At 22.5% G+C, this 14,849-nt stretch overlaps 1 protein-coding gene across 1 annotated transcript; it reads right to left on the bottom strand.

The window, feature by feature from the left end:
* Positions 1-1,885: 1,885 nt before the first annotated feature.
* On the bottom strand, positions 1,886-14,489 carry LOC122719263 (putative odorant receptor 92a). The gene is made up of 6 exons (XM_043944930.1): positions 14,461-14,489; positions 11,951-12,073; positions 10,060-10,290; positions 9,706-9,819; positions 9,436-9,591; positions 1,886-2,224 (listed from the first exon to the last, which is right to left on the bottom strand). Exons 2-6 carry the CDS (start codon positions 12,071-12,073, stop codon positions 1,886-1,888), a joined length of 963 nt encoding a protein of 320 aa, XP_043800865.1. The 5' UTR covers positions 14,461-14,489.
* Between the last annotated feature and the right edge of the window lie 360 nt (positions 14,490-14,849).

Here is a 14,849-nt window from a genome sequence, read left to right as displayed (position 1 = left end):
CTATTAAGATATCTATTAAGATAAATTATATTCTTTTCTCATAAAACATTAAGAGCATATAATAGAGAATATATTAGTTTATATTTCATAAATATATTACATCTATAAAACATTCTCTTAATATATTAATGTTTACAAGAATCTATATAATATATTAAAGTCAAAAGGTGAACAACTTTAGATATTGCACAAATAGAGTGCCTAAACTGATGCTACTGTTCAAAGAATCATCTACTGTAGGATTGTATATTTGTTTATATTATGAGTTCTGAATGAATAAATGATGGTATTTTAATTCTTTGCAGCTAACTGTAACGATTCTAATTAAATATAATTTTTGATGTAAACCGTCTCTGAATTCTATCTGTATAATTTTCTATTCTAACTCAACTGCAAGACTGTCGCGAGTCTTAGTTTTTCCTCTAATCCTTGATTTTCGCGAAAAATACACACTAAGAGGGAGTTAGACTTAGGGACCAATCATTGCGTTAGAGGGCGGTTTCAAAAGATAGGCTCTCGCATAGTCATATCGCAATTATGGGAGTCAAAACCTTTGCTTTCATGGTCCATCGCATGACGTGCAAATGTAGTTTGTGAAGTGGCCGTTACTATGGTATCTTTGTTGGAATTTACGATCCTCGACTTAAACCAATATTTGATTGGCATATCTTTTTTATATCTGCTGATATGACATATTTGTGCTGGCGAAATCAAAATAAAATAAAAAATAAATCGTTCTGAACGGTCGGTCCTACTATTTGAGTATCATTTAGTGATAGGATCATTTCATTCAATGATGTTTTTTCCGATGCATTGAATATAACACGAACTTTCGTTATCGTGCTGCTAATTTTAGAGACGGCGTGATATGGCAGGTAATATAAATGATTTTTTTCATGTTGACTTTCTTCAGTTAATCGAGTGATGTGTCTTAATCTTTCATACTCTATCATGAAATCATGATATTGCGCTTGCAATTCCAGTTGTCTGAATAATTTTTTCTCAAGTGAATACAATCGCTTTTCTGCTTGTTTGCGCTAATTGAAATATGTTATTTCAAAACGACATATTAACTATGTAACGCCTGTTTGTCGTCTATTGCGTGTTTTCCGAGAAATAAGTTTCACAATAATTTTTTCCTTGCATGAATTTCGTGGATATCTCCTCTATTTCCCAAAATTTGGCAAGCTATTTGTTTAAATCACTATTTCTAGCCAAGTGTCATCCGATATGTGTCGGATTCTGTCGGTTGCCACGTGAAAGTACCGTCGACCACTTAACCGAGTTAAGTTTTTGCGAGAATCTGTCCGGTGCTGATCTACACATAAGAAATAATATATACTAGCATACCGACTATATACTGACTAGCATATCTATTTCTTATACTGATTAAATTGATGTGTGGCGGTATTTCTAAATTTTCCTTCTCTAATGAGAAATTTGGCAAAGCATAGTGATTTTATCTATGATCAGACAAGAGATGCTGGTGCTAAAATCATTATATCCGGAGAAAATGTTAATAACCGCTTCTTCTGATGCTGCATTGACCTCTGATATCCAAAATTCAATTTCGTTCGTATACATTTTATTTCTAGCTTCTTACATAACTCCTGGATAATAAAATTACATTGAAAGCCTGAATCTAATAGAACTCGGCATTTCTGTTTTTTTCCTTGACTATTCTTCACAAAAATGACTGTAGTTGACAATATCCATATTTTCTTAGAGAAGGAATGGATCGCAACATTTTTGACGTAGGAATAGGCTATTTTTTACTGAACTATTTTTTTCTGGCTCAAGAGAACTATTCTTTTCCGTTAAAAAAGTCTTGAGTTTTTCTATTTTAATGATATCTCGATGTAATAACGTTTGCGTCTGCAACATCTTACAAACTCGGCGCGTATATTTTTTCATGCGATGATTCATGTCCAGATTGTAAACAATTGAAACAAAGAAACAATTGAAAAAATTTCGCCTGCTGTGCGATTTTTGTTTTTTCATCTATATTTAACTCTTTAAACTCTTTATGACAAAGAAAGGTTGCCCAAACAAGCTGGATATGCGGAGAAAACATTAATTGTGCTCGCTCCGATCGATGAGTTAAAGGATTCGTTGGACGTTGCTGTTGATTATTTCCCGAGAAACTCTCCAAGCATATAGTTCGTATTTCTAAGAATTTATAAAAATCTTTGAAGGATTGCACATTAAAGCTAATGCCATTCGCCTAACATTATTGAATTTAATTTTCTTGTAAGAATTACTAAAATTATGGTATCCCATAAGAACTCATCTAATTTCTCCAACGCGCGAAGATGATTTTTTGCGTTATCAATAAATTTTCTTAAAACAATCTGTTTTTGGAAGATCTGTTTTTGGTCTGGCAAATCAAGAAATGCACCCACATAATAAACAGGAAGATTCGCAATTTTTTCATCGGGTTTGTAAACTTCCTTAAACCACTCTGCAATTTGCTTCGAATATGCTTAAGGATTGGATTGTGCGAATCCTTAACGATCCTTTAATAATATCCGCAAATAATGAAATTTTTATAAGTCTGATAAAAATTCATTATTTTAAACTAGTGAAACAAATATATTTCTGAAATTAATCCAATCTTTAAAGGATCAATTAAAAATTGGCAAGTTTACAAGTTTATTTGGGGCAAAATTGCCGGAGATTGCTGCTGGATATGGGAAACGAGAGTGATCGATCTTAATGAAGAGATACTTTTTTTTTGTACGCATGCGTCTTCTATAAAATCTTCTACTGTGAACATTATATTGAAATACATGTTTTCAAACTCGACAAGATGAGTTGCATGTGATGATTCTGATTCAGTCCCTTCAACAATTTCTTCTATACTTTTTTGAATATATACGTATTTGTCATATAAAGAACATCATTTTTTTATTTCTGTAAGCATAATTGACTGGTCTGCATTCTTCAAAAAATTTCTTAAACATTGTCAATGAGGCCTTGATCGAACGATATTCATTGATTTTAATTGATTTTAATTGAACTTCCATCTAACGTAAGGAAAAGAATTTGTTCACCGGAATTAGATGGAAAATTAGATCGGCGATACTGAAATTGATTATAGTTAGAATGCTGGCTGCTGCGGGACTGTCTGATGCTGAATGTCGCTGGATCGAGAGCTCGATAGAACTTCCCGCTCTGATGACTGCGTTGACCTTCCTTTCAGATCGAATCAGTACTATAGCAATTCTCTAATGCTGAAGTGATAACAAAGATTCTTGATTGCTGTTCATCACTATTCACTGATTACTAAATCAAGCTCATTTTAAATATTCACTCTTTGACTGTATCTAACTGTATCCGCCTTAAAGGACCAAATGTTAAAGTTGAAAAATGACTTTGGATATTGCACAAATGGAGTGTCTAAATTGATGCTACTATGCTCGAAGGACCATAGCTACTATCATAGGATTGTATATTTGTTTATATTATGAGTTCTGAGTGAACAAATGATGGTATTTTAACTCTTTGCGGCCAACTGATTCTAATGATTCTAATCTTTTTGATGTGAATCGTATCGTCTCTGAATTCTGAATTTATATATTTTCTATTTCTATTCTAACTCAACTGCAAGACTGTCGCGAGCCTTGGTTTTTCCTCCAATCCTTGCTTTTCAGGAAAAATGCACACTGAGAGGGAATTGAAGGAACCAATCATCGTGTTGGAGGATGGTTTCGAAAGATGGGTCCTCATATCGCAGCGCGTGAAAATCAGGATCTTTGCGTTCACTTCCGCAATGGACCATCACATGACGTGCAAATGTGACTTGCGAAGTGGTTGTTGCTGTGGTATCTTTGTAAAGCGTTAGGAAATTAAAGCGTTAGGAAAACCATGTCCGTCTCATAAATTGTCTCATAAATTAATGTCAGATTATTGGAGGTACTCGAATTGTTGAAAATTTAATATGAGCAAATTATTTGATATGAGTCACTAATAATTATTTATTTAAAAAGATTGAATTATATAATTTAAAAAGATTGAATTTATATAAAACATACTCTCTTTCCCCTTAATAAAAAAATATAACTTTATTATAAAAATATATAGAAATAAATATAATAAATATTTATCAATAAAATAAAAAAATGTTATATCTATTAAAAATTTTTGTATTTTTCTGAATAAAAAAATATAATTAATAAAATTTCGTTTTATAGTCTAAAAATATAATAATAAATAATAATGATAGAAATAAAATGAATACAAATATTATTTAATTCTTTTCCATTTTATTGATAATATTAAAATTCATTTTCTTAAAAAAAATATATATCAAAGTTATAATATATCTTACGATTGTTCTAAATGATTATAGTTTAAAAAAGTTAGCAGATTTTAAATGTCAATTATGATATGCATCCATTTAAAATTTAAATTATTGAAGATCCAGGATTTGTTCATTTTCTATTATCTTTCTGTCACCAGAATATACTAAATACTGTTCTGATTTTGCTAGGTTTGCTTACGTTCTGACATTAGAGAGCCGTAAATTCAGTTTAATTTCTGCCAATAGTTTGGCATTAGATTACATTAGAACTTTCATGGTTTTTGTTTTCTATAACCGAATTTATTTTTGTTTTTGTTATATTTTTATGCTGCTAATCTAACATAACCAAATATAATACATCGCATCAAATCTGTAGTCATTTCGTTCATAAAAACTTATAACAGGTATTCTATAAAATCTATTTGAAATGCTATTTCTTGATAAAGTTTGATTGATTGCGGAAAAATCAGAAATTTAAATATTACAAAACAATAACAAACAATACGAAAAAAAACTCGTTACAAAATTTTTTTATAGACAATTTTGATTGTAAAAAAATATAAATTATGATGAAATTGCTTTTTCTTTGTTATGATCAAAATTCATGATTAGATTATGGATTTTTATGCAAATATATATTTTTTATACTATATATATTTTTAAATCATAATAAATAAAATGTTTAACTAAATTCAAAAATTTAAGAGGTAATTTTTCGAAATAAATAAATAAAATCGAGATAAAAAGATCAAGAAAAAAAAATTGTTATATTCACGTTTTTTAAATTTTAATAATTATAAATTTGTGACAGACAAAGAAAAATAATGAATGAAAAACAAAAGTTCAAGAAATAAAAAGCACAATGATTTTTAAATTCAATGAAACGTGGATAACTATTTTCATAGATTTTAAAAAAAAAATTACAATTGGAAAATTTTTTTATGAAATTCGTTAAAACTCTTTGATTAATTAACATAAATCTAAAAATTAAAAATCTAAATTAAAAATCTAAATTATTTTAAGCAAAAATTTAAAATAACTTTTAAATCAATTTAATTTTCAATTATTATAAAGATTATTAATTAAATAAAAGATTATAAAAACAATATCTTTTTTATAATAAATATAAATATATCACATTTTATCTTTATTACAATTTTTACTTTACTAAAAATAAAAAATTTTAAATTGTTATATAATATAATTTTAAAGATAGTAATTTAGTTAAAAGATAAATATAAAAAATAGAAAATGGCGGTAAACAGAGATAAAAATTAATAGAATTTTATTTGTATACAGGGTATTAATTCATGAGATACTTTTATTAGCTTGATTTTAGAAGCTCAAATAAAAGAAAAATTTGATATAAAAAAATATTGATAAAAATTATTTATTAATTTATAAGCAATTTAAGTTTACATCAAATGAAATGAAGCAAAAAGAGAACAAGACGCGATAATATAACGAAAATACAGTTATTTTATTCTAAATTGTTTATAACTTATTTACTAACTTACTTAATAATAAATAAGTCTGAATTGCTTTTTCTATTTGTGTTGTTTCAAGATTTGTACTTGTTTTATCCTCTATTGATCTTCTAAACTATTAACTATATGTGTATATATATATATATATATATATATATATACACACATAGAGTGTCAATAAACATATGAGACACCTTTGAAGGATAAATTGTAGACATCAAAACGATGAAAAAAGTTCATATACACATATATCCGATAAAACTTAATTAATGAGTTATAAGCATTTTAAGTTTGTATTAGATAGAGCGAGATGGCGAAAGAGCGAGAACACTCAACTGGATGCGTGGCAGTATCGTATTGCAATGTCGCTTGTGTAGCGGAGCCCCTTAATAAAAATAAATATACTGATACTTTTTTTATATATAATTGATTATTTTAATTATTTTAATTTAATAAATTAACTTAATAATTTAATAAATTTTAGTGTAATATAATATAATGTTCGTATTATATAACTTCTTATTTAACAAAATCTTATCTGGAATAAGTAAGTTTTAGTAAATTTCAGTTTTAGTATATTAACATATACCACTTTATATAAATCCAATATAATAGATAAATTATTTTATGATACAAACATATTATTTAAATCTATAGTTGAATTATTGTATTGAATTGTTATCAATCTGCCTATTTATCGAAATCTATAGGAGTAAATCAAAACACACTCCCATAAAATTTCAGATTAGAAAGATTGAATGTATTTTTTTACACATAAACTTGCTAATCCTCACATGAGAGGATTACAAAAAAGTCATTAATGATTGAATTAATTTGAAATTCAGAGACTAATTGAAGCATCAATTAAAAAACTTTTATTTCTATTTCACTTAAATTCAATATTTTTTATTCCGATATGAGATTATTAAACAAAAAAATTGAAATTCAATATTTATATTTTAATATAATATTAATACCACTATCTTATATCCACTAAAAAAATCATATAAGAATTGCATTTTTCTTGTTCACATTACTATTACATATTAGATTTTTTTTTTATTCACTATTCACATTAATTTTTTTGAATAAAATTATTTCGATTATTATTTATTATTATATAATATAATTTTATATGAAAATATTTAATTAAAACTTTATTTTAAACAAATATTCAAATATATATTATTTTATCAAATTCTGAACTGATTCTGCGATGCGACAATATATTAATAAAATAGCATTGCTAACAATTGAATGCTGGGCGTTAGAAAAAGAGTCTTGAAAAATTTGATAGAAAGAAAAAAAAAAATAGTAATATTCGAAATCGAATGTTATGTTTGTGTATTTTAAGTATAAGAATACGAAAATCTAGGTCAACAAACTTTCCTGTTGCTAAGATAGTATTGCTTTGTTCTGAATTCAGTTCGTAATGTTCATGTAACGTATATGAGAAATAAAAGTGTAAAAATAAAATTAGTGAATTTGTAATATTCATTCAAGTATATATAAAAAAAAAACAATTGCGATATGTATGCATTTTTTATGGATATGTGATATTAATATGTAATATTGATTCATGTTATTAATAAGTGATATCCAGATTAATTATTATTTCTCTTTGCATAAAAATGAAAAATATTTAGTGCAAGTGAAATAAAGATAAATATTTGTCAGTGATTTGTTTGGATAATTTAATAATCTGAAATTCAAATTGATTCAAGTATTTCAGACTTTCTTGTACATGTGAAAATAATTAAAAAACCAAAAGTGCATATAAAAACACATTCAATCTTTCTAATTCGAAATCTTATTACATATTAGAAATGAAGTGTGTTTTGATTTGCTTTTATGGATTTCGATAAACACGGCAGGTTGAATGAAATACAACGATTCATTTATGATTTTAAATGAAATATTGTATAATCATCATATAACTCCAAATATTGTGGAATTTGTTATAATTTGTCTGAGGTAAATGTTAAATAACTAATTACATAGATTTTAATTTGCATAATTAAAATTTTTTTTAAATGATATAAAAATATTTCATAGTTACATTACACGATATTTATGTACATTGTATATTATCTTATATTGAAATTCATTTAAAATAATCGAAATAATTGTATATAAAAAAGTATCAATATATTTATTTTCATTGAGAAGCTCCGCTACGCAAACGACATTGTAATACGGTACTGCCGCTCACTCAACTAAGCGTTTCGTTCTTTCGCCATTTCACTCTATCTAATACAAACTTAAAATGCTTATAATTCGTTAATTAAGCCTTATCGGATATATGTGTATATGAACTTTTTTCATCGTTTTGATATCTAGAACCACCATCCAAAAGTGTTCCACATGTTTATTAACACCCTGTATATATATATTAAAGTCTTTATATTTTTATAGTTTTATATTCTTAAAACAAAAAGATCACGATATAATTGTAAATATTATATAAAGTAAAAATTAATTTATTAAATATTAAGCAATCATTTACAAAATTACTTTTTGTACTCAATAATCAATATATTCAAATTATTATATATTTGAGAAATAATGTTTCGTAAAATCCTCTGATATGAACATGAAGTTTTATTAACTTGATAATAAAATAAAAAATAACTAAAAGGATTTAATTGGATTATTATATTAGATTACAAATAATCTGACTATATGAATTGTCTTTCAAAATTCATATAAATAAAATTTTAATATATTCCTGTATGTATTTGTATATCACAAATCTTAATAAAGAAAATCTTAAAAATCTTTTTAAAATTTTAAAATTCATAATAAATAAGAATATTTAAAACTTTACAATTTAAATCACTTAAATAAATGAATAAAATTAATAAACAAAAATAAAAAAAACATGTTTAAATAGTTAACTACATGAAAGTTAACTTATTTAAATATGTTTTTTATTAATTAATTCATTCCTTAATTAATTTTATTTATTTTTTTAAAAATTTAATTAAATTTAATTTAAAAAAGATATTTTTTTATTTCATATGCGCTACCTTTAAAATATAAAAAAATATATTTCATATTATATGCGTTATATTCTAAAATATTTATTAATTTAGAAAATAATTAAATTTTAATTTATTCTATTTTATACAATTTTTAAAAATAATTTATAAAATAATAATTAAATTAAATTATAAAATAATAATTAAATTAAATCCTTTTTAAGTATTTTTTTAGTAAATTTTTTTTTTAATATTTAACAATATTTCATCAAATTTAGTTTGTATTTGTTGTTCGTATCTGTTTATTTTGTATCTATTTATCAATTTGAAAATTCGATTTAATTATATTGATATTGAAAATATCTAACCGAAGAATATTTCGGACATTAACTAATTTCGAGTTTTTGAATTTTGTAAATCTTTTTATCATGTTTTATTCCAATGCATATAATACCGAAGCATATGAAGCAGAAATTTTCAACATCTATAAAATAAAATATATTCTATAAAAATAAATATATTATATGAAATAATAAATGATTATCTAAAAATTATTTTTAAAAAAATATTCGTATTTATTACAAAAAATAAAAATTTTTTATCTTTAAATTTTAATTAGTGATAATTTGCTTTAATTTCTTAAAAAAAAAAACGAAATTCTTACATTAGCAAATGTTTCTAAAGAAAGTTTCATATATTTCCCAATTGTAAGAGTCAGAGGTTTTTGAGAACGCATTGTTAATAATAAAAGAATACGAATTTCATAAATACTTAATTCATACCAATTAGAATTATACGCAATCCAACTTATATTCTCACTCTGTAAAGAAAAAAATAAAATTCCAAAAAATAATAAATGGACAAAGTTATCATACAAATATCATACAAAACATTGAAAAGTTTTTATCATCATTAATATTTATAAATGTCTTACTTTTGAACTAAGATATTCACCCGTATAACAAAGTATAAGTGCCTCAAAATTAAGAGCTATGTAGTAAGGAAAACATTTTGATATTACTGTAGATCCTTGCTCAGTTCCTATTGACTAAAATGTTAAAAATTGAATACATTATATATATTAAATTATTAATTACTATTAAATATATGATATAAAATAAATAAATATAAATTTTAAGAATATTTGATATGTAATGTAATGATTATTAAGTTTACTTACGATTACAAGAATAAAATTCACAAATAAAATAAATAAAAATATAAAATAAATAAATATAAATTTTAAGAATATTTGATATGTAATGTAATGATTATTAAGTTTACTTACGGTTACAAGGATAAAATTCACAAAACAAATCACTAAAATATTAAAAAAAAACTGTGACAAAGAGATAAATGTGAATATATTTTCGATATTTTCAGATAAATTTAAAGTTCTTTGATGTTTTGCTATAAGCTTTTTTATAATTTTTATACGTAATTCTTGTTCCTTATGTTCGTCTAAAATCTCTAATAATCCATCACAAATTATGTCGAGTTGACTAGCTACATGAAGTACCTAAAAATAATAAAATATAGTTTCAAATTTGTTATAAATTATTATTATAATGTAATATACATATTCTCAAAATTAAATTGTCAATATTTGAATTATTGTAACTTCAAAACAAAATATTGTATAACAGTCTAAATTCATTTTAAAAGATAAAACTTTTTAAATGAATTTAGACTGTTATACAATATTTTTTTGCATTTTTTAAATTAATTTTTTTCTGATCTTTTTATATTAAGAAATAAAATAAAGAACAAAAAAATTTCATTTTGAATTTCACAAATTCAATTCATGATATATATGAATAAATTTATTTCAATTCGTTTTACAATAAAATTTTATAAATAAACTTGTGGAGAGAATTTTTCTCTTTATAACGATTAAAAAAACTATGAAAATCTATATCTGTTTTACGTATATATATTTGCCATTATTAATTAAAATATTGTAAATATTAAAAATATAAGAAAATGTTTCAAACAAATATATTGATATATTGTGATGATATGTGTTTGATCTTGAGATAACTTTGATTAAGTCATTTATATTGTAACGTTATTAAAATATATTATTTACGCATGTATTTTTCTTAAATTATTGTTGAATTATTAACTTAAAGTTTTAAAAGTTTGAATTTTAATTTCTATGTGCCGCTAGTATGATATTAATATTTATCAATGTACACTGCTCGCAAATTTTATATAAATTTTATATAATGTAATTTTATAAAAATTTTATACAAAATGTATGAAAAATAAATGACTATTATAGTATGATTTTATACATCTGTATCTGTTAAAAAAAATTGTAAAATTAATTTCGATCTTAAAATTTAAATAATAATTCTAAAAAAATTCTAATAATTCTAATAATAATTCTAAAGTTTTGTGTATATGAGAGAAAAAAAATAAGAAAAAAAGAGAAAGATCTATATTTTTCAATGTATCTTCCATTATTGAAATAACATCTCTGTAATGTGTGAAATTATTTTTTATCTTTTTTAAAATTTCAGATATTATTTTTCCATATACGCTAGTTATTTTTTAATATAGTATTTTTTAATATAATATCATTGTATTTTGAAGTAGAATATAAAAAACTATTTGTTCTACTCCTACAGAAAGAAATCATGATAAAAAATCTGATTTCAATGACTAATATTACGTCCATGTCCAATTCAATAAAAATAATATTGGCACGGCGACATGTAAACTTTAAAATTAATTTAATAAACTTAAAAAAAATATATGCATAAATAGTATTTTGAAAATATTTTAATATTGACCTTAAGAATATGTAATAAAAAATAATAAGGTTTTATTTAAAAATTTAAATATAATTTTCAAAAACAATTCAACGTTATTTCAAGATCAATATTTATCATCACATAATCATATTCAATATATAATTTTTAAAACACTTTTTTATTTTTCTGATACAAAAATAATGGCATATAAAATGAATTTATACTTAAAATGAACATATTGTGTTTAACTTGGATTTAGTGCATTTACAAATAAATATTATTCCATTTTTGCCTTATTATTTTCGGATATCATTTTTTTTTTTTGGATGAAATAAAAAGATTAAAATTGTATGATTATTATATATTATTATGATTATTATATATATTATATATAATGTTGAAAAAATTCACAATACTCACAAAAGTTGCAATGATTGTCATAAACATTCCAGCCATTGTGGCAAACATAAATTGCATAACAAGTTGTATCGTTATAATAATCTCATATAGTGGTGAAACTGTTGCTTCGAAAGGAAATTCCATCTTTAATAAAAATTTTTTCTGATCAGAACGTGATGCTCCAATATCAGGACCAAAAAACGTAGACACTGCATACATAAAGATACTGCATATAAATATTATAAGCATAAGCTTTGCAATGCGATAGGATAAAATAGCTTTCTGCGTCATTATTTCCATATTCCATTCAAATTTACAATTATCCCAGTCTTCGGCAATTATGATCAAACTTTCAAAAAGAACTCTGTGTAAAATAATATCCCTAATCATATAGTTTTCGTATACGCATATGCGTATATAATTATAAACATTTATCTATGGAATTGAATTATAAACTTGAATTATTTATTTATTGTATACAAATACATTATTCAAAGTATATACATTTATTGACAAAAAATATACTAATTTCTTTATATTTTTTGAAATCAATAACTTTTGATTTTAAAATTAAAAAAAAACTTGTATAATATTTTGCAAAATCATATATTCCTTTTTATCTATCATTGCCTAATAAAAAAATGTCAACAGAGTGATTATTCAATAATATTTCAAAATATTCTTCTAAATTAAAATGCTTCCTTGTGAATAAAAATATGTGGATATAATTAATTGGATAAGTCAGTTCTTAGATTTAAATCCAATTAAATATTTGTAAAACTATATTAAATATCAATTAAAATATCATTTTTTTTATAATATGAAATTAATACAAAAAATCATGCAAATTTATTTAAGAATTTTGTGTTTGATTAATAAATTGCAATCATGAAATCAAGAATCATCTAATATTTTACTGAAACATTACAAAAATTAAAAAAATTTTGTTTATTAATAAACACATCGTATTAATAAACTCATAGTTGTTTCTCTGTATTATTTTTAATTTCAAATTATTGATCAGAAAAATATAAAGAAATTTAGAGATGATTAATTTGTTTTTTAATTTTTGTCAATAAATATTTTTTTATATTTTTATATTATTTAATGTGATATTAATATGATTAAACAAAATTATTATTATATATATATATATACTTATGATAATAAATATAATATTAAAAGATTATAAATAGAAAATATTTTTATTATATATTGAAAATTTGATACTAAGCAAAATAAACAAAATAAACAAAATAAATTTAGAAATTAATATAAATTTATTATTATCAGGTCATTCTATAACTTTCTACGATTTTAAATCTAATTTCTAAAATAAAACTTAATTCACATAACTTTTTGAGATAATTTTTAAGAAAAGAGTTATTAATCTTTAAATAAAGCTATACTTTTTTGCACAATAATACATAATATTAGATTTTACATATATTATACAAAAGTTGCATCAACTGAATATTGAAATTGTATCTTATTGATTTCTTTTTTTTTTTTTTGCTAATTTTTTCACATAAAATAGATTTAAAGAAAAAATGTACATCAAAATCAAATTTTTATGGATTTTCCAAAATAAATTTTTTAATAATTAATGACTTAATAATTACCATTTTATTTATTTTATCTCTGATAAAAAATTAATATATAAGAAATAGTACGAAACAATTTTAAATTAAAATATTTGTATGTTTATAATATGTATTTAAAAATTAATATTAAAAAATATTCGTGGCACATTTTTATGGATTTTTTCTGGAGATTGGCATAAAAATTTATATCAAATATCAATTAAGGTTTATTTATTAAATTATAAATAATTAAAGTTTGTAATAAAATGAGTGTTCGATTTACAATGTCATCTTATTCTCTCTTAATTAATAAATATATATTTATAATATATAATTAATAAATATAATTGAATAAATAAATCTCAATGAATAATTTTATTTTAAATATATCAATTTTTGTATTTGTTTTGATTTGTATAATGGACTTTTTAAAAATGATTCATAAATATTATTTTTTAATAAACAGAAAAAAGGAAAAAATTTTAATATTTCTATATAATTTATAGATAACAATTGAAACTAATAATAATGGTATTATAATTAGGATTGATATAATTAAGTAATAATATAATAGAATTGTTTCTAAAATCAATTAATTACTAATATTTAAAATAAATACATATTTTTTTATTTTAAAAGAGATTTTAAGTTATATTTTGCTTCTCAAAATCAAACAATTTTTTAATTAAAAAATTTCTATAGAATTAATTATAAATTACGTGACAAGTTTAATGACAATTAATGAGACATTTTATCCAGAATGTACAATGTAATTTTTATAACACATTGACAAATTTATTTATTTAATATTATGGAAATTATTTAAAAAAAAAAGAATATTCAATTTTAGTAAATTTACATTTCGTAAATTTAAATAGTTCAAAATCAGAAACTTTCAAAATTATTTAATAATAAAAAAATTAAGTAACTAATTAAAATGTATCTTACCGTTTGTGGAGCCAAATGATAATAAATTTCAGAAAGAGAAGAGTATTTGAACAAGTAATGCTTAAGCAATCCAATATATCTATTAAAGTGGCTGTTTTAATATGGATGATGCAATATGAATATTGAAATATCAAAAATATAGACATCACAATTGTCCACATGATATATTTTAAAATTTGATATGAAGAATTTGGCCAGGCACCAATTAAACGAAGACTTATTTCAACTGGACGATTAATAATACTCTTTATTGCCATTAATATTTCTTTAGAATATAAATATTATCTATATTATGAATTTGAATTATTAATGTAGTAATTAAACTAATTACATGTAATAAAAATATAATAAAAAATATAAAAAAATTAAGTCAATTAAAAAATATGTAA

Source organism: Apis laboriosa, unplaced genomic scaffold, assembly GCF_014066325.1.
Source record: "Apis laboriosa isolate Shangri-la unplaced genomic scaffold, ASM1406632v1 scaffold71_cov137, whole genome shotgun sequence".
NCBI lineage: Eukaryota > Metazoa > Arthropoda > Insecta > Hymenoptera > Apidae > Apis > Apis laboriosa.
This window is presented reverse-complemented; position numbering and strand designations above follow the sequence as displayed.